The 25,820-nt window shown below is 45.6% G+C and overlaps 1 protein-coding gene across 4 annotated transcripts in view; it reads left to right on the top strand.

Moving 5' to 3' along the window:
- Positions 1 to 25,820, top strand: part of Schip1 (schwannomin interacting protein 1) — a 609,573-nt gene that overhangs the window by 470,251 nt on the left and 113,502 nt on the right. For 2 of the 4 annotated variants that reach the window (XM_085835838.1, XM_021157273.3), the window contains one exon: positions 13,656 to 14,339. In XM_085835838.1, the coding sequence (XP_085691964.1) occupies positions 13,656 to 14,339 (684 nt within the window). Of the gene's footprint in view, positions 1 to 12,466; positions 12,702 to 13,307; positions 13,452 to 13,655; positions 14,340 to 25,820 lie in introns of those variants that run through there. The other 2 variants (XM_085835839.1, XM_021157272.2) reach the window with 2 other exon arrangements.

The following is a 25,820-nucleotide window of genomic DNA, read 5'->3' as shown; positions in this document are numbered from 1 at the left end:
AATAAGGAAAGGGAGGAGAATGGCTTTGATGGAGTTTGGGAAGCTGCAGCATCCATGAGGGCTCTCGAGCCGGTACATGGATTCCTGCTTCTCAGCCTCCTAGCTCCATCTGCACTCAGCCATGCCTTCAATGGCAGGGCACAGTTCTCAGAGTTCAACAGCATCCCTTGTTTTAATCTGCACTTATTCTTGAGGGTTAATAGCCCCAGTGCAACAAAGCGGGAGGTCACACAAGTCATACAGGCTTTGCTGCATGCACACAGCCGGCTTTTGAAAACTTCCCTGCCAAGGTTCTAATGTAGGTGTAATTGAAAGAGAAATGGAATGCATATGCATACGCTAATAAAGGGATTCTTTGTAGTCAGCAGATATTCACATAATAATTGAGCATCAGTGAACCTGTTACAGTATAATAAAATGTAAAGGTCTTAGGAAATCATATACAGGCCATTGGCTATTAGTGTGATTTTAAAATATAATCAGTAACAATTAACAAAGCCCATAGTACATCCGCAGCTGTTTCTGCTCCCTGGTAGTAATGACGCTAGAAACTGTTCTAAACTGTAATACTTCTCTCTTCTAAATTCTTTGTTTAGGGGTTCTCTTGTGGAATAACTTTATAAGAAGTTTTTTTCTGAAACCATTAACATATTTTTAAAACCATTAACATCATATACTAAATTTTAAAAGTTAGACACAGAAAAATAGATTTATAGGAATACCCAAGTCCAAGAACTTGTCTCTAAGCAGACACAGTGGTCAAAAGGGTCAAATATCAAAGACAAAGGAGATGGGGTAGCATGGGCCAGGAAGAGCAATGCAAAGGTAAAGAGCTTGCTGGGCAAGCATGGGGGCTTGAGTTCTGATCCTTAGAACACACTTGAAATGCCCAGGCTGTGTGTGCATGTAGAGCCAAAGCATGGAGGTCAAGTGTGGCTTCCCTGGCCAGTCAGTATAGTCAGAACAGGGAGGTGGCTCCAGTTTCAGAGACCCTGTCCCAAATCTAAGGTGTAGAGCAGTAGAAAAATACTGGAAGTTGACCTCTAACCTCCATATATGTGTATGCACAGTGCATACACACACACACACACACACACACACTAAGACAAAAATAATTTAATTATGTGTGTGTGCGTGTGTGTGTGTATGTGTGTGTGTGTGTGTGTGTGTGTGTGTGAGAGAGAGAGAGAGAGAGAGAGAGAGAGAGAGAGAGAGAGAGAGAGAGATAGGGTTTCACTATGTAGCTCTGGCTGTCCTGGTACTTGTATAGACCGAGCTGGCCTCAACCTCCCAGAGACTGGCCTGTCTCTGCCTCCTTAGTGCCGAGATTTTAGTGACCAGGCTTTGTCTTGGAGTCTTAATCACAGGTTCTCCAGGGTTTGGGTGCAGGCCGTTTGCTGAGAGATAGCAAGGGAGTAGATCCTAGGTGGAATGTGTAATCAGAAGGCTGCTACTATGGGGGCACAGAATCGCTTTTGTCCTAGAGGAGCCCTGCGAGCCCTGTGGCCAAGCATGCACAGCAGCTGGGGAAAGGCATCAGGCCTCCTTAGAGCAAAAGTAGCTCATAATTCCACTTGGTGGTGTGGTGGAAGGGAGGGGGCCAGAGTGGCTTCCATAGTCGTACTGTCAGCAACAGAGTAGAATGTTATAAAGGCATAGAATTGCCCCTCGTGGGACCCCAAACCTTAACATTCTAGAAGAAAGTTGAAAAGAGTTTCACTTCAAGTTTTTTTCTTTACCTTTTTCTTTAGCTTTTAGCCTGGAAAGTTAAAATGCCAACTCTGTGGCATATTTGCATAGAATCAATTTTCCATTAAAAATACATAAGCTTTTAAGATATTGCTCTTTTTGACCTTTTCCTCTTATCAGCTTCCTGTAGAAAACAGATGAATTCCCTCATTCTAGGCTGGTTCTCGTTTTCTTCTTTCTTTCTTCTTTCTGTCTTTTGAATTTTTTTTTTTTTTTTTTTTGTACTAGGGAGCAAGCCCAGAGCTTCACAATGCTATTATTTGACTAACTCCAATCCAAATGTTCTATTAGCTTTTTATTGGTTTATTTTTTTCATGCGTATGGGTGTTTTGCCAGCTCGTGTATCTGTGTACCATATATGTGCAATGCCCCTGGAAACCAGAAGAGAGTATCAAGTCCCCTAGGACTGGCATTACAGAAGGTTGTGAGGCATCATTGTGAGTGCTAAGAATCAAACCCATGTCCTCTTAACTAAGACATCTCTCCACCACTATATTATTATCATTATTATTATTATTATTATTATTATTATTATTATTATTATTATTATTGGTTCTTTTTGAGACAGGATTTCTCTGTGTAGCCCTGAGAGTCCTGGAACTCACTCTGTAGACCAGGTTGGCCTCTAACTCAGAAATTTGCCTGCCTCTGCCTCCCAAGTTCTGGGATTAAAGGCGTGCACCACCACGGCCGGCCCCTCTATTATTGTTTTTTAATAGAAGTAACTATAGTACAACATGGTGGTCCATGCCTCTAATCCCAGCACTGTGAGGAAAGTGGATCTCTGTGAATTTGAGGCCAGCCTGTTCTACACAGTGAGTTCCAGACCAGCCAGGGTTGTTACGTGTGAGACCTTGTCTGACAACAAAAGAAGTAATTATACTTTTCCTTGTGAGTTTTATGAATTAATCCATTACTCCATACATTAACCGTCACTTAGATATTTTCAATGATTTTTAAATTTACTTCATGCTGCTTTTATTGATCCTTTTTTTTTTTGAGACAGGATTTCTCTGTGTAGCCCTGGCTGTCCTGGAACTCACTCTGTAGACCAGGCTGGCCTCGAACTCAGAAATCTGCCTGCCTCTGCCTCCCAAGTGCTGGGATTAAAGGCGTGCGCCACCACTGCCTAGCTGATCCATTTTTTGTTTGGATATTTGCAAGCTTATTTAAACAAAGTAGCTTTGAACTTACAGAGCAATGCCACCAAATGTACATATCTTCATCTGAAACTTTGGGTAATTTTGGATAAAATGAATGTCTTTCTCAAAGTTCACTTAAACTTTGACAATTACCTTCTAACTTGGCTGGGGCACTTGGAGAGTGAAAACTTAGTGTTGACAATTAGGCCAAGATAGCAAGGATCTCCCTGTTGCCCCGCCCAGTTCTTGCAAGCATCTGAGTCACAGTACATGAAGCTTTAGCAGTTTCTAGGCTCAGACACTTTCATACAGTTTCCATTTCACACGATGCTATTGAACCAGAGAGCTGCATGCCCCGCCTTGTCCATGAACACAGGGCTGTTCAGATCCATTGCTGATGCTCTTGGAAGAGCTCCTTCCTGCTCCACAAGCTGTGTTCCCTATGTATGGCATTGGCAATGGTAGCAGCCAAACTGTTTCAGGAAGTGACCAGATCAGAGTTCTCACGTCTCTGAGCCTCTTGTAAAGATGCTCTTTGGCAGGCAAGCATAATATAGAAACACAAGGCACAAGGCCTTCGAGGCAGCTTCTCGTTTACTGGGGTCAAATGATACCGGCTTCTGTGCCTATCACTTGCTGTGAGCCCTTGAAGTGAAGACCCCTATAATGTCCCCAGATTGTCCTTTCTGATCTTCTGAGCTATACTTTCCCTCGAAGCTCAAAAGCATTGTTTCCAGACTTACTTTTCAACTGCTAAGAACTTTAAGAATGTAGAAGATGATGGCAGAAAGCGCCCACAAGAGGAAAGTTCTGGCAGTTGACTGTAGTTCTTTCCATCTGAGGTATGACCTCATTAGAGTGTCATGCTCCCTTTCTTGTTCTTGTCAAAAGAGAGCAAAATTCCTACTAATGGAATCCCAGCATGGCCTATGGATACTGTTGTTCATATTGTGCACTGCACATTTCTAGAGGGTACAACTCACATTACCGTCTATATGAATAGTGCCAAATGGCCCCACGTATACAGACCTATTGTGTAGGTAAGGGCCTAATGGGCATCTTTCTGTGAAGTTTCTCTGATAAAGATACCATCTTTGCTGCGCTTAGTCTTTTGGATCACTAATGCCTACAAACCATGCGGGGTAACTTTCATCATGAACATACATTCTCCCCTATTTCTGTAAATATCAGAACCATTAGTCTAGAGGCCCTGTGGTCAGGTTTGGAAAACATGTTACTGGGTCTATTTTGTAAGTACTATCTGAGCTAGCTCTAGTCATTGGGAAATGTATACTGTACAATCACATCATCTAATGGAAAATCAAAACCTTAAGATGTTTTCTTTTTTTTTTCATGATTATATTTCCCTTTATTTTTTTTAATATTTTTTATTATGTATTTTCCTCAATTACATTTCCAATGCTATCCCAAAAGTCCCCCCACTTCCCTACCTACCCATTCCCATTTTTTGGCCCTGGAATTCCCCTGTACTGAGGCATATAAAGTTTGCGTGTTCAGTGGGCCACTCTTTCCAGTGATGGCTGACTAGGCCATCTTTTGATACATATGCAGCTAGAGTCAAGAGCTCCGGGGTACTGGTTAGTTCATAATGTTGTGCCACCTATAGGGTTGCAGATCCCTTTAGCTCCTTGGGTACTTTCTCTAGCTCCTCCATTGGGGGCCCTGTGATCCATCCAATAGCTGACTGTGAGCATCCACTTATGTGTTTGCTAGGCCCCGGCCTAGTCTTACAAGAGACAGCTACATCAGGGTCCTTGCAGCAAATGCTTGCTAGTGTATGCAATGGTGTCATCGTTTGCAGGCTAATTATGGGATGGATCCCTGGATATGGCAGTCTCTAGATGGTCCATCCTTTTGTCTCAGCTCCAAACTTTGTCTCTGTAACTCCTTCCATGGGTGATTGTTTCCAATTCTAAGAAGGGGCAAAGTGTCCACACTTTGGTCTTCGTTCTTCTTCAGTTTCATGTGTTTTACAAATTGTCTCTTATATCTCGGGTATACTAAGTTTCTGGGCTAATATCCACTTATTAGTGAGTACATATCATTTGAGTTCTTTTGTGATTGTGCTACCTCACTCAGGATGATGCCCTCCAGGTCCAACCATTTGCCTAGGAATTTCATAAATTCATTCTTTTTAATAGCTGAGTAGTACTCCATTGTGTAAATGTACCACATTTTCTGTATCCATTCTTCTGTTGAGGGGCATCTGGGTTCTTTCCAGCTTCTGGCTATTATAAATAAGGCTGCTATGAACATAGTGGAGCATGTGTCCTTCTTACCGGTTGGAACATCTTCTGGATATATGCCCAGGAGAGGTATTGCGGGATCCTCCGGTAGTACTATGTCCAATTTTCTGAAGAACCGCCAGACTGATTTCCAGAGTGGTTGTACAAGCTTGCAATCCCACCAACAATGGAGGAGTTTTCCTCTTTCTCCACATCCTCGCCAGCATCTGCTGTCACCTGAATTTTTGATCTTAGCCATTCTGACTGGTGTGAGATGGAATCTCAGGGTTGTTTTGATTTGCATTTCTCTGATGATTAGGGATGTTGAATAATTTTTCAGGTGCTTCTCAGCCATTCGGTATTCCTCAGGTGAGAATTCTTTGTTTAGCTCTGAGCCCCATTTTTAATGGGGTTATTTGATTTTCTGGAGTCCACCCTCTTGAGTTCTTTATATATATTGGATATTAGTCCCCTATCTGATTTAAGATAGGTAAAGATCCTTTCCTAATCTGTTGGTGGCCTTTTTGTCTTATTGATGGTGTCTTTTGCCTTGCAGAAGCTTTTCAGTTTCATGAGGTCCCATTTGTCAATTCTCGATCTTACAGCACAAGCCATTGCTGTTCTATTCAGGACTTTTTCCCCTGTGCCCATATCTTCGAGGCTTTTCCCCACTTTCTCCTCTATAAGTTTCAGTGTCTCTGGTTTTATGTGAAGTTCCTTAATCCACTTAGATTTGACCTTAGTACAAGGAGATAGGAATGGATCGATTCGCATTCTTCTACATGATAACAACCAGTTGTGCCAGCACCATTTGTTGAAAATGCTGTCTTTCTTCCACTGGATGTTTTTAGCTCCCTTGTCGAAGATCATTGACCATAGGGTCTTGATCATCTCAGGGTCTTCAATTCTATTCCATTGGTCTACTTGTCTGTCACTATACCAGTACCATGCAGTTTTTATCACAATTGCTCTGTAGTACAGCTTTAGGTCAGGCATGGTGATTCCACCAGAGGTACTTTTATCCTTGAGAAGAGTTTTTGCTATCCTAGGTTTTTTGTTATTCCAGATGAATTTGCAGATTGCTCTTTCTAATTCGTTGAAGAATTGAATTGGAATTTTGATGGGGATTGATGATGCTTTCTTATATTCTTTATGTTTTCTAATTATTTGTGTGTGATGAGTGTGTGTGTGCCATGATATATGTGTGGAGGTCAGAGGGCAACTTTATGGGGTTGGGTCTCTCCTTCTACCTGGACACAAGAGGACACAGGCTGTCAGGCTTACACAGCAAATTCCTATACCTGATGAGCTATCTCTGGCTGGCCCAAGAGATGAGTTTTAAATAGACATACTATTAAAATATAGCACAATCAATGGGAGGGGGGATAAAATCTTAGATATTCTGAATATCTATCTCTATAATGTATACACAGATAAGCCACTAAGTGAAAACTGACCATTGGTAGGGGTATCGTGTACCCAAGAGAACCCACCTCACCTGTTAGCAGACATACATTAATGCAGGAAATAAACTTGGAACATTTTTCTTTTGAACTTTTTATTGATTCTTGGTGAATTTCACATCACACACCCCAATCCCACTCATCTCCCTGTCCCCTTAATATCTGTCCTCTGCCCTTGCAATCCCCCCCAAAAGGAAAATGAAATAGAATAAAAAATTCTTGTTGTGGAAGCTGTGGTGTGTCACACAATATACTCTTTTGTCCACACATCTTACTTGCAAATGCTCATTGCAATGAGCCACTGGTTTGTTTTGAGGCCTCTGGCTTCTGCTATACCGTCAATACTGCATTCTCACCGGACCTCCTCTCAGACATCCCGTTGTTGTTCAGTGTCATGGAGATCCTGCAGTCTGCACAACTGACCCCTTCAGTACTCCAGCAGATCATATATGGGGGTAGATGTTGGGGTAAGCCAACTCAGAGCCCTGGATCTGGGCCTCGGCCATAGCTGAGTTGGTCATCCTGCCCTCTCTCCTGAGCCTGCAGTACAATAGTATACTTCAGCATCTCCTGAATGTTGCAGCCAGCAAGGGGCCAGTTAGCTCTCCTGCTCTCCATGTTCTCAAGGCCAGCTGACCTGTGCCTTAGTCACCAGGGCTAGTTCTGTGCTGCACAGGTGAGGTGCAGGGCCCACTCTCCTGGGTGCTACAGCTAGCAAGGGAAGGGACCAGCCCTCCTGCTGTCATGACTTCAGAGCCAGCTCTCCAGCCTGCTGCCTGCCACAACAAGGGGCAAAGGGGTCGGGGTGGGGCAGATGTGGCATCTTTTGATAAGGAAGGTGATAAAAAGACTGAGAGACATTATTTGCATTCCATTTCCCATCTTTTCTAGGATGAAATCCATAGAGGGTCTCTAGACTGGAAGAAGCCTGTTTTCTTCCAGACATTAAACCAACCCCTACTATTTGCCAAATGCCTTCAACAGGCAGTCCGCCCTCTTTCATCTGCAAATTGTGGTCATAAAGTTGTTTAGAGACTGGGCTGGAAACAAGACCCAGATGTTCTAAGTCTAGGACACTTCGTCCTACAGAGCGGTTCAGTATCCCCAGAGCTACACACAGGTGATGAAACAGCAGAACATCTGTGTCCTGTGTGTGACTTGCATGGAATTCACACAATAAAGATGAAACAAGCCCTTCGATAGCCAGCTCCGTGTTAGGATAGCAGCCACAATGTAAAGAACATTCAGTGTCAGGGCTAATTATTTCAGAGAATTTTAGAGAATTTTTTGCAAATCATCCTTTTTTTTTTCACCCTACTCACACCCATTCCAACACATGTATTTCAAACAGGTCCTTTCTCAGATACTGCCTTAACAAATTAAAATCCTGGAAACAGCACTAGCTATTTTTCCCTGAGGGGCATGGCCATCTCAGCCACAGTGTTTTACTGTAGATCCAGTTTCCTACCTGTGACAAATAAAAACCCAAGCTGATCTTAAAGGAGTATTTTGAGGGGGGAGACAGGGGAGGAACTTAACACATTAGCAGGCAGCAACATGATATTTTCTTTCCTGAAGTGTCTATACTTTTCCTTTAAAACTTGTTTGTTTGATTTTTCAAGACAGGGTTTTTCTATATAGCTCTCGCTGTCCTCAAACTTGCTCCGTAGACCCGGCTGGCCTCCAACTCAGAGATCCACCCATCTGCCTAGAGTGCTGGGGACTAGGATGTGCGCCGCCACTACCAGGCAGCTTTTGTGTTTATGTAAGATTTCTTCATTATGTGTAGGAGTACTCTATTTGCATATACACCTTCATGACAGAAGAGGGCATTAGACTGAATTATAAATGATCCTGAGCTACTATGTGGGTGCTAGGAATTGAACTCAGGACCTCTGGAAGAGCACCCAGTGAGCCATCTCTCCAGCCCCACCTATTAACATTTTTTAAAATTTATTTATTTGTGTGAGTGTTTTGCCTGCACATATGTATGCAGGTGTACCATGCTCTTGAAGGCCAGAAGTGAGTGTCTGGTGTTAAAAATATTGTGAGCAGCTATGTGGATGCTGCAAATAGAACGCATCTCTCCAGCCCCTATACTCTTTTTTTTTTTTTTTTTACCACTTAAGATCCTAATTTGTTGAATACTGCTGAACTTAAGAGGCCAAGGACTGTGCTAGCTAGCTGCCTCACACACAGACATAAATACTGCCCACACGGTGATTCCAAGTAGGAGGCAGAGCTAGTCTGAGGATGCTGCAAGGAGACCCTTTCTGACACTTTCCCCCTAGTAAGTTGACCCTCGTGGGACCAACATCTACTAACCTTGTAGATGAAAGAGTAAGAATAAAAATTCTAAACCCAAACTACCCAACGTCAAGTCCTGGCCCAGCTGCCTACTTTACCAGTTTGTGACATTGGGCAAATTACTTAATATCACCGTCCTTGGACCTCTTCACAGAAATCTTGAGGACCAGATGAAAGTTAGAAAGTATTAATAACTCGAACAACAAATGTCTATCAAGTCTTTATTCCGTTCACAGCCCTGCTGTTCACAGAGCTAGGAGTATCTTCCTTTTCACACCAGAATCCCACCTCACTTAAGGACTTTCAAGTCACCCTAGCAAGGTATAAAGATACAGTTATGCCTTGTTTTATATAAGTTAGAACAAGATTTTTGAGACTAGGTCTAAAATTTGGAACCTTTGGTTGAGGCCAAGGATATGCATGAAGGCCTGAAACTCAGGCTTCCTACTCTGGATGGCCTAAGCCTGTGTCAAAACCCTGTTTCAAAGTGATTGGGGGATCAAACTCAGGGCCTCTGGTATGCTAGTTCATCCTTCTGACCCCTGAACTACACCTCTAGCACCCTAGACTAGGATACTCACAAAATAAGGGTTTCATGAAACTTACATTTGTTTTGATACAGATGTGTGACCTGAGTTCTAATATAAAATGTAATCCTTACTATGAGGCTAGTAGAAAAGCCGATTAAACAGCAACACTGAGAGTGCACATCACACTGCAGTGGAAGCCACGGACTCAGAGAAATGTCCTTTGACCCAGGGGAGCAGGAAGAATCCAAACTTTCTAGGAGAAAGTTGTGTTAGCTGAGACTTACCATTTTTTAAAACTTTTTCCAATTTTTTATTAGGTGTTTTTTTTCATTTACATCTCAGGTGCTATCCCGAAAGTCCCCTATACCGTCCCCCCACCCTGCTCCCCTACCCACTCACTCCCACTTCTTGGCCCTGGTGTTCCCCTGTACTGGGGCATATAAAGTTTGCAAGACCAAGGGGCCTCTCTTCCCAATGATGGCCGACTAGGCCGTCTTCTGCTACATATGCAGCTAGAGACACGAGCTCTGGGGGTACTGGTTAGTCCGTATTGTTGTTCTACCTATAGGGTTGCAGACCCCTTCAGCTTCTTGGGTACTTTCTCTAGCTCCTCCATTGGGGGCCCTGTGTTCCATCCAATAGCTGACTGTGAGCACCCACTTCTGTGTTTGCCAGGCACTGGCATAGCCTCACGAGAGACTGCTATATTACCATCTTTTTTTTAAAAAGTCAGTTGAAGAAGCTGCAGGTGGTGATGGGAAGTAGACCCTTTAGAAGAGACCCTAGTGGAGTTTCTACGGTCAGGGAGAGAGCTGCACTCCCAGGAAGGCTATGCTTGGCTGCATACAATGAATGGTCAGGACTACTTCAGAGTGCAGTACTTGGTGTGAGGTCAGTGGGTGGTCAAAAGGGACTCTTAATCTAGGTAGAAATGACAACACTGGATTGACAGGGAAGGTTCTGTAAGTAGGCCTCTTCTCTTGTCCCACATTTCTGATTTCTGATTCTCGGAGGTTTTAGGGCATAGATCTAAGAGGAAAAAAAGCAGCAAACTAACTTGAGAGAAGATTCCTCAAAGAGGAAGAAGACGGGACTTTTCAAACACTTTGCAAATCATTTCTCCACCCTACTGGACCTAGCTGCTCACTATTGCCACCTTGAAGTTGGTGGGCCTTCCTGTTCCTGTGGGAGCGTTCTTGGCAGGGGTTGGAAGCCTGGAAACAGAATGGTAACTGGGCTGGCCAAGCACTTTCCATGGAGAGTGGAGAAAAGGGAGACTTGGTACTTCCCATCTGATCTAGATTATCTGGTCATAAAATAATGCGAAAGTACAGATAAATTCCAAGATGTTTATAGTCAGTTTCGAAATGCCACACATTTCTGGCAATGCAATTTACCTTGCCAAATGTTTCATTTAGGTTTCATTTTACATTTCCTGATCACAGACCATCAGAGCTGCTGAGGTGTGAGAGCTTGGCAGCTGTGTGTGGGGGTGGGTGGCTCGGGAGGTCCTGGTGCTTAAAAACTGGGCTGTCACCATAAGGCTCCAGTCATCTCAGTTGATCAATATTTGTCTACCTGCATCTGCCACAGAGTACATAGCTCTGTGTATGTGTGTGTGTACTGTATGCATGTGTGTATATATGCACATGCAGGTACACCTGCCCATGTAGGAATGTGTGAGGCCAGAGGTTGACATCACCTTATTACTTCAGCTTATTTTGAAATTCTTTTTCTTGAGACAGGGTCTCTGTCTCTCTCTGAACCTAGGGCTTGCAGTTTGGGGGTAACCTGACTCCCACTATCAGGGATCTGCCTGTCTCCATGCCCAACCCCAGCATGTTAGGGCTACAGGGAGCACCCAGATCCTGGCTTTTACAAAAGGCACTTTACTTGCTAAGTCATCTCTCCAGCCCTCTAGGTGGCTGTTTTTGACCTAAGCTTTGTGCTGTCTCATGGTGATCTTCTAAGCAAAAATACTTCCCATCTATGACACAAGAACACAGGACACAGGACCACATCCATACCCCTCAGGAGCAGCCAGCACTCCACTGCAACTCAGATCAAAAACAAATTTGGGGCACGAAGCAGGCGGTTTACAGATGTTCATGTGAACTGTATTTTAAGTCCTAACCAGTCCCTTTCGACTGAAGCGCTGGACAGACTAGAGGCCTCTTTTCCTGTTATTCACAGGATTGCTGCTTCCAGACAAGTTAAAAAGAGTTTGATTACATTTCCTGACCAGGAGCTTACCTCAGAGGAAATCACTGAGACAAAGGGTCTCTGCACCAAGTCCCCCACAAGAGCCACAATGGCCGATGGCCGGGTGGCAGCCACTCCCTACCCAGGAATCCCAAGCATGCCTCTGCTCCTCCTTTTGGAAGGTGCCAAGGAAGGGTTGGGGTCTGGTCCAGGCTAGTCTCGCTGGAATAAATTAGTAACAGGCCTAAATCTGGTAGTCCAAGGAAACTCTCCATTTCAATGCAGAGTTAAGCACTCTTCTATTCTCACCGCAGAGGAGACATTTCCTAGCTAACTTCTTACAGGGCAAGACTGTTCAGAGGAAATTTTTAGTCCTTAAAAGGTATTCTGTAGCCCGTCTACACTATCCAAGCAAATATTTTCACATCGTCGAACCTTCTTCCTAAAAAGAAGGGCTGGCCAGTTCAGGTAGCCCGTGTATGGTCTTGGAATGTTTCCCATAGATTTTTGGATTCAATTTCCTGAAAGAAAAAACCAGTAAGCAAAGCCAGCCAAGGTACTAGGGGCACCACCACTCAGGACCGCCTTTCTCTCTCCTTTACAATCTTCTGTACGTGTTCTCTTGGAAGGGATGTCTGGCCCCACCTTCAGGATAGATCTCCACCCCTTTCTGACCTCCACGTTAGATAACAGTCCCCTCTCAGCTCACACTCCCTCTCCTAGCCATACACACACCTCGCTGAGGTCATCCTCTGTGCCGCTGGGAAGGGGAAGGAAACGTGAGCAAAAGCAACAGGTTCCACCCACTGCCTGAACTTGGAAGTGGATACCAGGGCGCGGTGAAGGGAGAGGAAGCGGCCAGGGGGAAGGTGGAAAGGAAATGACAGGGCCTGACCACTGGTCACTTGAGCTCCTACTCGGCGTGTGTATTTGCTTGTGAGGATGACAGGAGGTCCTTCTCAGGGTCACTTGGGGACTTCCGCGTGGACTGGGAGGCATCGGGTCCGTGCGGGCCTCCAGAAGGCTTTGCTTGGATAAAGAGCCCAGCCAAGAGGCCTTGAGGTGCGTTCAGCACACAACCCCCTCCCCAGGGCGCGGTCCTCCCACACAGCGAGGTCTGTAAGCCTAGTGCCGCTACCCTCCCTCCCCCGCCTCGTCTCGCCGCGCTCTCCCAGCCGGCTTCTAGCTCCAGCCTCCGGCGGGGAAAACCGGGCGAGCGGACTGCGCCGCACCCCGCAGCCTCTGGGCATGCTCCGTGGCGGGACCCGGTCTGCCGCCGCCGCCGCCGGGAGGGCGCGTCTTCCCTTCCCCAGGGCGGCGGCGCCTGCAGCGACAGTCGCAGCGCGCCCGGGCTCCGCACACCTTTGACGGAAGCAAGCGCTGAGAGGTGCCAACCTGCTGGGGCGTGGGCCGACAGCGCCCCCGTGCCCATCCTTCCCGAGAGGGGCTGGCCGAGGAGGCACGCAGGCGGGATGTGCCCTGCGACAACTGCGGTTCCTTAGAAAGTAAAGCTGAGCTCGCCCGGCGCAGGGCTCCCAGCGGCCGCCGGGAGGGGGCGGGGCGGAGCGGGGCGGGGCCAGGTTGGGGGTGGTCCCAGTGCCCCCGCGAGGTGCGAAAGCAGATTCTACCTCCCTCTTGGGTCCCGCCCCCAGGGAATCAGAATTCAGTGGGAAAGTGTTTGGGAGAATCCTTGGGGTGGAGTGCTAGGAGGTGCCTGGCGTAAAATGCTTAACGCAAAGTCCGCGCGCGCCCCTGGGCTATGAGGGTGAAAAGTGCGCGCCCGAGGCTGCGCACCCCTTTGCTAATTTGCGGGTTAGTTAACCGGAGGAAGTCAACTTCTGCGGGAAGGGTTGGAGGCAGCTCAGGCTGCTGCTGGCTCCCGCCCCAAGGCTTCTTAGGGCGATCGCACCTCACGGCTGGCCGGCGCCGCGCGCGGGGAGGTCCGGGTGGGCAGCGGGCGGCCGGAACAGTGGGCTCAACCCGGCCACTCACTCTTTCTGCCTCCTCCCTCCCCAGGATTACCGAGAGGATGGGATGGATCTAGGCAGTGACGCCGGCAGCAGCAGCAGCAGCCGCGCCAGCTCACAATCCAACTCCACCAAAGTGACCCCTTGCTCCGAGTGCAAATCCTCATCGTCGCCGGGGGGTAGCTTGGACTTGGTGTCTGCTCTGGAAGACTATGAAGAGCCCTTCCCGGTCTACCAGAAGAAGGTGATTGATGAGTGGGCTCCGGAGGAGGACGGGGAGGAGGAGGAAGAGGAGGACGATCGAGGGTATCGGGATGACCGCTGTCCGGCCCCGGAGCCGGGAGACGTGAGCGCCAGGATCGGCAGCAGCGGCAGCGGGAGCAGGAGCGCCGCCACCACCATGCCGTCCCCGATGCCTAACGGCAACCTCCATCCTCACGACCCTCAAGACCTCAGGCACAATGGCAACGTGGTGGTAGCTGGCCGGCCGAACGCCTCCCGGGTTCCCCGGCGACCCATCCAGAAGACCCAGCCTCCAGGGAGCCGGCGCGGAGGCCGGAACCGGGCATCTGGGGGCCTCTGCCTTCAGCCACCGGACGGTGGGACGCGGGTCCCGGAAGAACCCCCTGCGCCCCCAATGGACTGGGAGGCATTGGAAAAGCATCTGGCCGGGCTGCAGTTCCGGGAGCAGGAGGTGCGAAACCAGGGTCAGGCGAGGACCAACTCCACCTCTGTAAGTTGGCCCGGGTGCGTGCCCACGCGCGCACACCCGCGTACACACCTCGCGCGCAGCCCACACGCCCCTTCTCCGCGCTCTCGCCGGGGGTGGCCCCATTCATCCTTTCCCGAGGGTGGGGGCTGGGCCGGAGAGCCTGCCTCCTGTTCCCCTAGGGTACGCTTGCTCTGTCTGGGAGCTGTCTGGGTTTACAGGATGGGCGGAGAGAAGGGAGGGGCAGCCAGAGGGCAGCAGAAAGTCGGGCTAGAGGAACCCGCGACTCATTTTGATGGAATTACTTATGGAGACTAGGTTGTGAGTCACTTGCCTGAAAATAAATCTAGGGAGATTTCCTGACCGAAGTCAGTGCCTGCGGGGCTTTTTCACACTATAATAGTTGTGGCTTTGTCCATCCTCCTGGGTCTTCCAGCATCGCCCCTCACATCTCTCCCTGAGCCAGGCAGTGCCTGTGCACATGAACTCAGTCGTCTGCCCACACCTCAGATCTGACAAGCGGGTGTGTTCCATCCCGGCTCCTGGATTTGGATGGATTAAAGGCCCTCCTCTGACTTTTCTTCCATGAAACCTGAGCGATTGCTGACCTGGAGGAACTGGGTGAATTGAAATGCCAGGATGAGGGAGGGGGTTGCTGCCTCTGCCTGACTCACTCCCTGTCGGCGAATCCCTTCTTGTTTTGATAAAAGAACCACTTATAGTTCCTTACCGGAGGCTACTGCCTCAGTTCTGGAAAAGCCAGACAGGGAGGGGTGCTGGCGTGGAGCGGTGGAGCGGAAGGAGGGAGAAAAGGAGGGCTGCATCTATAATAAGCTCAGGCAGGTTTGTACTTGTCTCAACATTTTTTTTTTTTTTTTTTGCCCCAGAGAGGAGAGCAGATAAATGACTTTAAAAGAAAAGCACCATGAACGTAGCTCTCCCTTTTATCACTGTTTGAGATAAAGCAACAGTTGTAATTTGAAATCATTAGTGATATCCCTAAATAGGGCTGAAGGGCACAGTTTAAATGAGCTGCTTTCTGTGTGTGACAGCTGTGTGGCAGTGTAGGAAAATGCTTGCCTCGCAGGTGTAATTTGGCTACTCTGAGTCTCGCAGGCTCCTGGAAATTGGGTGCATGCACTTCTGACTTCAAGGGGCGGGGGTGGGGTGGGGGGGTGGTAACAGAGTTTCACAGAGAAATTGGCACAGTGTCTGTCAGTGCCCTTGGTTGACAGAGCCCATTGGTTAGTGTCCCTTGAGAGATGACCTATTAAATTAACACACTCGTTTTAATCCCAGCTGTTTATAAGTTTACCATGCCACCAACAGACGTGGAATCTTTCCATTACAGCCAATGTTATTTCTTGTCCCTTGCAATAGGAAACATCCTCTCCCAGTTAAACTCCCAGGATTTGAGCAATGATTGAAGATAAGCAGTTACATAGCTGTAACTGGGCTAAGAGTCTGGTAAAGTGAGATAGGGTAGACGGTCTGCCCTCTGGGAACTTGACATTTAAAGGCTTGCCGGGACAGAACCCTTCTCAACCCAGTGCTCACACATCCTTTTGATATGGTGGGCAGTTGTTAAAACCTAAGGTACTCCTTCCTTCCTTCCTTCCTTCCTTCCTTCCTTCCTTCCTTCCTTCCTTCCTTCCTTCCTTCCTTCTGTCCTTCCTTGCTTCCTTCCATCCTTCCTTGCTTCCTTCCTTCCACAACAATTTGGAGTTTCTTCCTCCTTGTTCCCAGATTCTCAGGCTCCCTGCTCTTCTAAAGATGTGTGCTCTTGATGTTTTTAGACGTCATTGCACTTTTTTTTTTAATTTTAAAGAAGTTTTAAGAACACACACACATACACACACATGTTGTGGTAAGGCACATGTATGTAGCATGATTTACATGCGGAGGTCAGAGAAAAACCTTTGGGAGTCTCTTCTTGTGGGCCCTGAGAATTAAGCACTGGTCATGAGGTTTGGTGGTGCTTTAACGTGCTGAGCTATCTCACAGGAGGCCGCTTTGGTTTGTGTTTGAATAAAGTTATTACTACATGTTTGCTTAGGATGGTGTTTTCAAACTAAGATATCCATGAAATTACCTTAATGCTTAAAAACCTTGTAGTACATACATACACAGTCACAGAAAGCCTGGTGATTTCTATGACTTTCGGTTTTGTGTATGCACTGTATGGTCATCTAAAGTTTGTTACTCTGGATTTCTGTTATAGAAGTTTTGAAAACAGCATTTAAATTCTGTTTATCGTTGCCTGGAGTAAGCAACCATCTGGGCAGGAACTGGAGAATAGCAAATAATTGGCTTGGCGTAGAAGGCCTACCTTTGAAGGAGGCAGTCTAGTCCACTGGCGTTGTGCTACTCTTTAGAACGATGTATGTCAACACATGAACAGGGCTGGGTGCATCAGCAGCAGGAGGCTGTAAAATGCAAAAAAAGGGGCTAGGTTCTCTTTACTGTATAATCCAAGAAACACTTCAGGGATTTGTCCTTGCTGTTACATCTTTCTTCAGTTGCTCTATTGGTTTATCTCCCTGATTCTTCCAGACTGTTCAGCTCTCACCAGCTCTGAGAGGTGATTCCTGGCCCCCCTTCTTAAAGAGGAGTGAGAGCACCCTTCATCCTGCCCCCACTTTTGCTTGGTTTTCTTAGCGAGATAGCATAGTTTTGTTTATGAGTCCCCACTATTTTGGGTGTCTTAGAAATCTAGGTGAGCTGGTGCAAGCCTTTAATCCCAACACTCAGGAGGCAGAGGCAGGTAGATCTCTGTGAGTTCGAGGCCAGCCTGATAGTAGAGTGAGTTCCAGAACAGCCAGAGCTACACAGAGAGATTCTGTTTGGAAAACCAGAGACGGGACATCTAGCTGAAAGTTCCGGGATCTTACCTCTGTTTTGGTTTGGACTTGGGAATTGTTTAAAATAATCCTTTTAGGTTTACTTACTGTATTGTATGTGTATTACTGTTTTGGCTGTGATGTATCTATCTGTACCACAAGAATGCCTGGTGCCTGCAGAGGTTAGAAGAGGATGTGGGATCCCCTCGAACAAGAATTATGGATGGTTGTAAGCTACTGCATTAGTTACTTTTCTGAATGGTGTGATAAAACACCATGACTAAGGCAACTTGTAGAAGAGTTTATTTTGAGCTTATGGTTCTAGTCCATCATGGCAGATCTCTAGCTCCTCCTGAGGCAGAGAGAACTAAATTGAAATAGCAAGTCTTTTGAAATCTTAGAGCCTTACCCCAGTGACAGGTATACTCCCACCAAGACCATAGTTCCTGATCTCTCCAAATGCCAGCAAATGGGGTCCAGCTATGTAAATGTCCAAGACTTATTGGGGGGCATCTCATTCAAATGACCATTATGTGGGTGCTGGGAACTGATCCTGGGTCCTCTGGAGTTTGAGATCGGCTGTTCTGTAGCCCAGGCTGGCTCCATGAGGTTCTCTACATAGCAGAAGCTGGCCTAGAATTCATGTCCCTCCTTCATCTGCTTCCCAAGTGCTGTGATTACAGGTGTGCACCTGCTGTGCCACGGTGCCTGGGACAGTCCCTGAGATGGTTGAGGGTCTCATCTGTCCAGTGAGGGAAGAAGCATTTATAGCATCCACGTATCCCAGACTTTATCCAAAGTCCTCACCTCACCTCACAACTGAGAACAGAGGGGCTGAGATGCTGTGTGACTTGTCTGAGGTACCGATGAGAAGCCTTGTGAAGGGGTATCTTTTTGATTTTGTGTGAAAGGGTAATTTTTGATTTTTCCTTACCACATAGGAGCAACTTCCCTCTCTCGTTTGATACTTAAAATTACTTTGAGATAGGAAGGATGGAGTATTTCCCTCCCTGAAATAAGTTAAAAGATTTTTTTGTTTTGTTTTGTTCTGTTTTTCTTTTTTCTTTTTTTTTTTTTTTGTTTTTTTTTTTTTTGAGACAGGGTTTCTCTGTGTAGCCTTGGCTGTCCTGGAACTCACTCTGTAGACCAGGCTGGCCTCGAACTCAGAAATCCGCCTGCCTCTGCCTCCCGAGTGCTGGGATTAAAGGCGTGCGCCACCACGCCGGGCTTTGTTCTGTTTTTCGAGACAAGCTTTCTCTGTGTAGCCTGCCTCTGCCTCCTAGTTCTCACCCTGAAGGCTGGGATTAAAGGAATGTGTCATCTTAATGTGACTTCTTAATGACAAGACCTCTCTTGTACTTCCTCAGTATCTCGGTCTGAAGTAACCTAAGAAGCCATCAATCCCATCGCTTCAGAGCCTCTCCTCACAGGCAGGGTTGGTTACGTTTGCTGACGCTGTTTGGCTTCTGCAGAGCTACGTAGTAAAGGGATCCAGGGTTCCTCTCTCCCAGTCCTGGGATTGCCCTGCTTCTCAGCTGCAACAGCAAAGAAAGACTGAGGTCTCAGAAGTGGCTTGACTTTTACGCTCCTCTGTTCCTGGGAAGAGTTATTGCCAAGTTTAAAGCATACCATGTTCATGTAGAGCTTAAAAGCCCAAGCTGACCCTTTGTGTGTGGAGTCCAGGGAATTTACCCTTCCCTTGGTGCTGACGGAGGGATGTGAGCTAGGCTGCTAGAGAGATTCTGGGCCATAACTGGGAAGTCCCCTGAGTCACCTGGATGGAGGCATGCTGGTGGCCGACTCCTTATTGACTTCTCGGAGATGGAGATTCCTTCACAAACCTCTACTACATCAGGTGGTCCAATGCCAACAGCAAGTTTAAACTATTCTGTATCTTTATCTCTGGTGACTCACCTTGGGCTTATCCCATGTGAGGAAGCTCAGTAGGGCTATCTCATGACCACAAGAACCCTGGGAGGGCTGTCCCTAGCAGGATTGGGCCCGCCCAAGTGTCACCTTGCCAGGGCTTGTCTTCTCTTTTAGGTGGGCTAGTTTTTGATGCATGCTAGGGCCAGACACAGACTAAAGATAATTCTGGACATTGATGGTTTTGATGCTAGATGACAGCCTTTATGCCGGAAGTTCATGTTCATCTTAAATTCTTATCTCCCTGCCTGTTTTTACTCTGAAGAACTGGTGCAGATAGTCCTTAGGGAAACAGAAATGTCTCCCTTCTCTCTCTTGACAGCCACTTCCTGCATCTATCTCTAGATTTTAGTTTAGTGCAGTGACATTTATTTTTTTTCTTTTTTCCTTCGTGTGTGTGTGTATATATACTTTGTTTTGGAAACAGGGTTTCTCTGTATAATCCTTGATGTCCGTGCTGGCCAAGCTCAGAGATCCACCACCTCCCTCTGCCTCCCAAGTGCCGGGATGCAAGGCTTGTGCCACAACTGCAGGGTACCACTCATTTGCTTACTTACATACCCTTCACGCAGGTGGGGTATGGAATGGCTCAGAGCCCCAGTGTGTCTTTTCCTGTCCTCCGTGGTTTTGTTATGAGGGCTTCTCTCCTTCAGTGTGTGTAATTATTCATGCTTAACCTGTTTCAAACTCTGTTCCCCCTGCCTCCCGTTCCCCACCCCTGTCTTGTATATTCTCTAAAAGCAGACTTGTTAGGCTGGGGATTTGGCTCCCTGGGTAAAGCCAGATATGTAAGGTAGTCCATGCATGTAATCTCAGCCTCCCACAGTGAGATCGGAGGTGGAGACAGAATTGCTAGAAGCAACTGGGCTGACTAGCATGGAATACATAGTAGTGAACAAGGGAAAGCCTGCCTCACACAAGGTAGTCCTGAGGTGGTCCTCACCAGCACACATGCCCAAATTCATACACACACACACACACACACACACACACACACACACACACACCATATTTAAAGCAGTCGAGCTGATGTAGAAGATTGATTGCATAAATGATGATGTAAATTTCATGTTTTCTATAATACTCTTGTGACTTTTGACACAGCTGTAAAACTGTGAAATCAAGGCATTAGACCCATCACCCCACAGCATCTCTGTGTCCCTTCACAATGCCCTTGTCTTCTTCCCAGGTAATCCCTGACCTGATTCCTGTACTATGCATCGACTTACATGTTCAGATATGTGTATTCCTTAGTCATCTGGTGATAGGCACTTGGATTAATTCTAGTTTTTTGCTATTATAAGTAAAACTGCTATGGTCAGTTATACATAACTCTTTATGTGAACCTCCATCCAGTTCCTTTAGATCCATATAGGAAAGTGGGACTGGATCATGTAGTTGGCAGATGTTCAACTTCCTGAGACGATGCTTTTCTTCCCCTTCCAAGAAGCACCCTTTTAGGTGGCCACTGCCTTGAGACTTTATTTTTTTTTTACACTTTATTTATTTGTTTATTTATTCTGTGGTGTGTGTGTGTGTGTGCGCGCGCGTGCGTGTGTGTCAATGACTGTGTACACATACACATATCTTGTTGTGTATATTATATGGGTTCCAGAGGTCAAACTCAGGCCATCAGGCTTGCTGACAAGTGTCCTTACCTGCAGAGCCATCTCCTGGGCACTGTGGTCATAGTCATGGCTCTTACACCGCTGACTAGAACGTTGGCTCCCCCTCCTTGCAGCTAGTCTATATCATTTAAACTTTTGGGTTTTCCAGGATATTTCTATTCAGGATACCGGGAAAGCTGTAACATCTAACCAAATTCATTCCGCCATTGTTCTCTAAAGAAGAGAGGTGTTTTGTTTTTTTTTTTTTTTTTAATTAGATACAGTTTTATTATACTATCATGCCCTTGACAGGTATATTTTCCTCATTTAATGAGAAGTTAAGAATTATTTTAATTGATATATATATTGAAAATAAACTCTCTAATAAGGTTATTTCTAAAGCACTTAAAAATAATTTGTCTTTTTTTTTTTTTTTTTTTAAGTTTTTCGAGACAGGGTTTCTCTGTGTAGCTCTGGCTGTCCTGGAACTCCCTTTGTAGACCAGGCTGGCCTCGAACTCAGAAATCCGCCTGCCTCTGCCTCCCGAGTGCTGGGATTAAAGGCGTGCGCCACCACACCCGGCTATAATTTGTCTTTTTATTTGTTTATACTGTTAGCTAGTAACAAACTTTAAATTACCTACATTTCTCCCTAAAAAGTGCTAATTACCAGTAATAGTCAATGTATTGTTCTGTAAGAATTACAACCCAGTTATTCTGCACAATACTACAGAGGTAACTGTCTTAGTCAGGGTTTCTATTCCTGCACAAACATCATGACCAAGAAGCAAGTTGGGGAGGAAAGGGTTTATTCGGCTTACACTTCCATACTGCTGTTCATCACCAAAGGAAGTCAGGACTGGAACTCAAGCAGGTCAGGGAGCAGGAGCTGATGCAGAGGCCATGGAGGGATGTTCTTTACTGGCTTACTTCTCCTGGCTTGCTCTCTTATAGAACCCAAGACTACCATCCCAGAAATGGTCCCACCCACAAGGGGCCTTTCCCCCTTGATCACTAATTGAGAAAATGCCTTACAGCTGGATCTCATGGAGGCATTTCCTCAAATGAAGCTCCTTTCTTTGTGATAACTCCAGCTGTGTCAAGTTGACACAAAACTAGCCAGCACAGTAACTAAATGGCTGAGTGGTTTTTCCCTTAGTTACTTGGGGGCTATGGTTAAAGTAACACAAATTCCTGTTTTAAAGACTAAAATAAAACCCCTTACTAATCCTACAAAATACAGAGGTTTAGATGTAAAGTTAGCTGATTACACAGTCAGGAACCTAATGCTGGAAACCTACAGTGTGGGATACAAGTATCATTTCTATCAGCGAACACACTATGGGACAATGATAAAGTTTTTTCTTTCTGTGATTAGAAATTATGAGGACTAAATGTATTTATTCTATGGTTCAACAGTTTATCCTGCAATATCTCATACGGTAGTCAGTCTTTTTTGTCCTTCTATGCTAATGCTAATCTTACTCTTATGAGTGCAGATGCAGGTCTCTTCCAGGAAGAACTAGGACTTCAAGGAGACAGGTGGTTCAGTGGAAAGGCTGTTTGCCATCAAGCTTGATGACCTGAATTTGATCTCCTGGAAGGAGAGAAGATATGGACCCGCACAATACATACAACATACACATCATACACACATGTACCCACACATAATAATAGTGATGAACGGAGAATATACATACATACATACATATATACATATTCTGTTATATAGCCTTGGTTGTCCTAGAACTCACTATATGGACCAAGCTGACCTCAAACTTGACGATCCTCCTGCCTCTGCCTCCAGAGTGTTGGCATCAAAGGTGTGTAGAGACATACCCAGCTAGAAAAAGAGGTCTTTGTTTTAAGATGTAGAAGGAAAATGTTCAGGTTGTAAACACACCAGCTTGCCAGAATTGAAGCCTTGGCTTAGTCATGGGGTTCTGCTCAAGGTCCTGAGTTCAATACCTCCCATTAGTTGTAGGTTCCTTGTCTAATCGTGTTCGAGGCCCTGGATTCAGTTGTGTTCAAGGCACTGGATACCTAACAATGAAGAAATTAAATAGATTTAAGGAATACCCAATGTGAGAAACTTTTGTAAATATAATATTTTTATTCTTTGAAAATTTCATAGAGTGTTTTGATCATATTCACAAACACCCCAATTTTGTGCTCACTCTATTGAGTGTAATTTGGGCTGCCCATATCCTCCTGAGTGTAGGGTCGACTTGCCAGGGCCTCACTCTTAAAGAAAACTGGCCCTCCCTCCCTCAGAAGTCCTTAGCTGCCCGAGTCCTCAGTTAGGGATGGGGCTGATGCTAGAACATTGGCTGGCTTCATCACGTGTACTGTGGTGGTCCTGTGGAGGAGGCAAGTACAGGGGCTGTGAGTTCATGAGTGTGGCACACCTCTCATGTCCAGAAGACACCATTTAGCTCTGGTCCTTCCCAGCCTCTGGCTCTTAAAATCTTTCTGGCTTCTCTTTCTTTGTTGTCCCTGAGCCTTGGGAGGGGATGTGATACAGATGTCCCAATTGTGACTGAGCACTCAACTGACACTTACTATGTCCTTTGACCAGTTGTGAGTTTCTATATTAACCAAAGTATTAAAAAATAAGTGAACAATTATTAAAAATCTGAGAATATATCCTTAACTCAGGATATCTATCTATCTATCTATCATCTATCTATCTGTGTGTGTTGCATTGCAGAAGGGCCCTTTGAACTATAGTAACTGAATTAAAAGAGATCTCTGCCTCCTGAAAGGTTTGTCTGTAGCAACTTTGAAGCCAGTAACAGGCATTCAGGGAACAACAGCGAAAGGTAAGTTGTAGTTCCTAAGCTAGTCACTTGATTCTGTTTCCTTCTTCTTTTGCCACAAATGGAAAGAGCTTGGTTGTCTAAAAACACTGAAAGGCAATGACGTAATTTCTTGACAATTCCTAAACCCCCTGGCAGTGGTATAAACTTATATCTGAAGTTTAGTATCTACTAAACAAATAATAATACCAGGAATGGTGCTGTGTGTAAAACATTGGCATTTTTAATATCAAGCCAACAGTATAATAGCTCTCACTTCTCTTTCCTACCCAAAGAATGTGTAGCCTTCAATTATAGTCAGGGTCTGAGCTTTTGGGAGACTGGTACAGTGTCTTAGAACCTTCAGGCTAATCTTCCTCCTGCTAAAAATAACACGTTTATAAATAGTTTCAAGATCAATTTAGTTCTCTGTGTTTCTTTCCATGACCCCAGTAGCTAAATATTATCCTACTTATGAAAATTGCAGATTTTTGTTCTTGTGCAATCTTATACATTTTTGACCCATTTTGACCTGGTCTGCCCATTTATTCTGGGCAGCTTCATATTAAGTGCTCATGCCCACTGTGTCTACCTGAAAATTGGTTCGATAAGGACCAAAAGAGCAGACGGCTGGGATTTTATTTTTGAACACTTAAATTATGTAACCAGTGATCCGTTAGTGTTTTTATCAAGCCTGCAGAGGCCCCGTATTCTGACCCAAATAGTCCTTAAAATAAGATCTGATTCTGGAAGGAATGAGTAAAGAAAACCCAGGAAGGAAAAAAAAAATCCCTGATTTACTATGGAATATAATGACTTAATTCTTAGATTAACTTTTCTGGTGTGGCATATAGAAACCCTTAAGAGAATAGGTGTGCAATTCTGCCATCTGTGCTGGGACATGGGTACCCTACACACACACACACACACACACACACACACACACACACACACGCTCCACTGTGCTTTAAGCTGCATTGATTCGTGTGTCTTCTGGAAATACTCACACTCCAGAGCAAGAGTGAGTCATTCCCTCTAATGCTTCCAGACAAGTAACCCTTAGAAGCCACCCTCAGGTGAGCAGAGCCATCGTAAGCTTCAGGGCGTATCCCAGAGTTACCAGGGAAACTGCACATCCTGGCTAGCTACGTGATGACACATCTCAATGTCGTCTCAGGATTCTGAAACATCAGGAGAAGCCAAACCCAGATTTGTGTAAGCAATATCTTATCAGGGCCAGTGAACAGACTCCAGAGATAAGAGTGCCTATGGCCAAGTCTGACCACCTGCTTCGATGTACAGAACCCATGTGGCAAAAAGGGAACAAGTGATTCTTATAAGTTGTCCCTTAACTTCCACACATGCACTGTCACACATGTGACCCTCCATGTAATTTATAAAATAAATGCCTTGACTATCAAATGCTATCAAGGAGCCATAAGTACACATCTCTATTCTGCAGGTCACAATATGACTTCAGCCTGCCCGTTTCTCCTCCCACACCTCAACTTCCCAAGGCTCCGGATGAGAAAACTGGGCCCAAGCAAGTGACATGCCTTACCTGAAGTGGGGTCATTTGGGGTAAGGGGGTAGTTTACAGAGAGGTATACTGCACTTGTAGAAATGGGGATTGCAAAGAGAACCCATGTGAGAAGCTGTTCTGATCTAGTGAAGGACTGTTTTGTTTTCCTCTCTCTTGTCTGTGGCCACAGTGATTAGAAGTGATAAGAGCAAGAGGGAAAACAATAGGAAATATGACACATCTCACTGTTTTCATTTCATTTTCAGGGTCACCCCATTTGTTAGCATTTAGTTTCCTTTTCCTCTTTAGAACTGTTCCAAAAGTGATTTGCTGTTAGATTCAGGGAGATGTGTCCGGGTTCAATTTTCATTGTTATGGTCAGTGAAAAAGATAAGAGTGCTTTCAGAACAGATTATCTTAAATGTAAACACACATTGTGGAATGAACAGTTGTAGTCTCAGGTTCTTGGATCTGTTGAAAAGTCATCTGACTCCCCTTAATCCCAAGGGGTGATGAGGACTGATTTCGGAGGGAGCTACTGAACCCTATTTCTTTGCCACCCAGTTCTGTCCCTAGCCCTCACTATTTATTTTGACACAGAGTCTCAGAGAGTTGTCCAGACTGGCCTTGAGCTCAGTTGCACAGGAAGGCCTTCAACAGCTTGGGACTCTGCTACTTCATCCTCTTAATGAGGTCTAATATTTAGGTCAAAGTTTGTACCACTGGTACCCCATCTTTCCTCCTTCCTCCATCCTTTCTTTCTGCCTTGATCTTGCTACGCAGCCAAGGATGACCTTAAATTTCTGATCCTCC

Source organism: Mus caroli, unplaced genomic scaffold (genome assembly GCF_978045245.1).
Source record: "Mus caroli unplaced genomic scaffold, Mus_caroli_1 scaffold_3, whole genome shotgun sequence".
Taxonomy (NCBI): domain Eukaryota; kingdom Metazoa; phylum Chordata; class Mammalia; order Rodentia; family Muridae; genus Mus; species Mus caroli.
The sequence above is the reverse complement of the archived record's forward strand: the minus strand, read 5'-3'. Positions and strand labels throughout refer to the sequence as shown.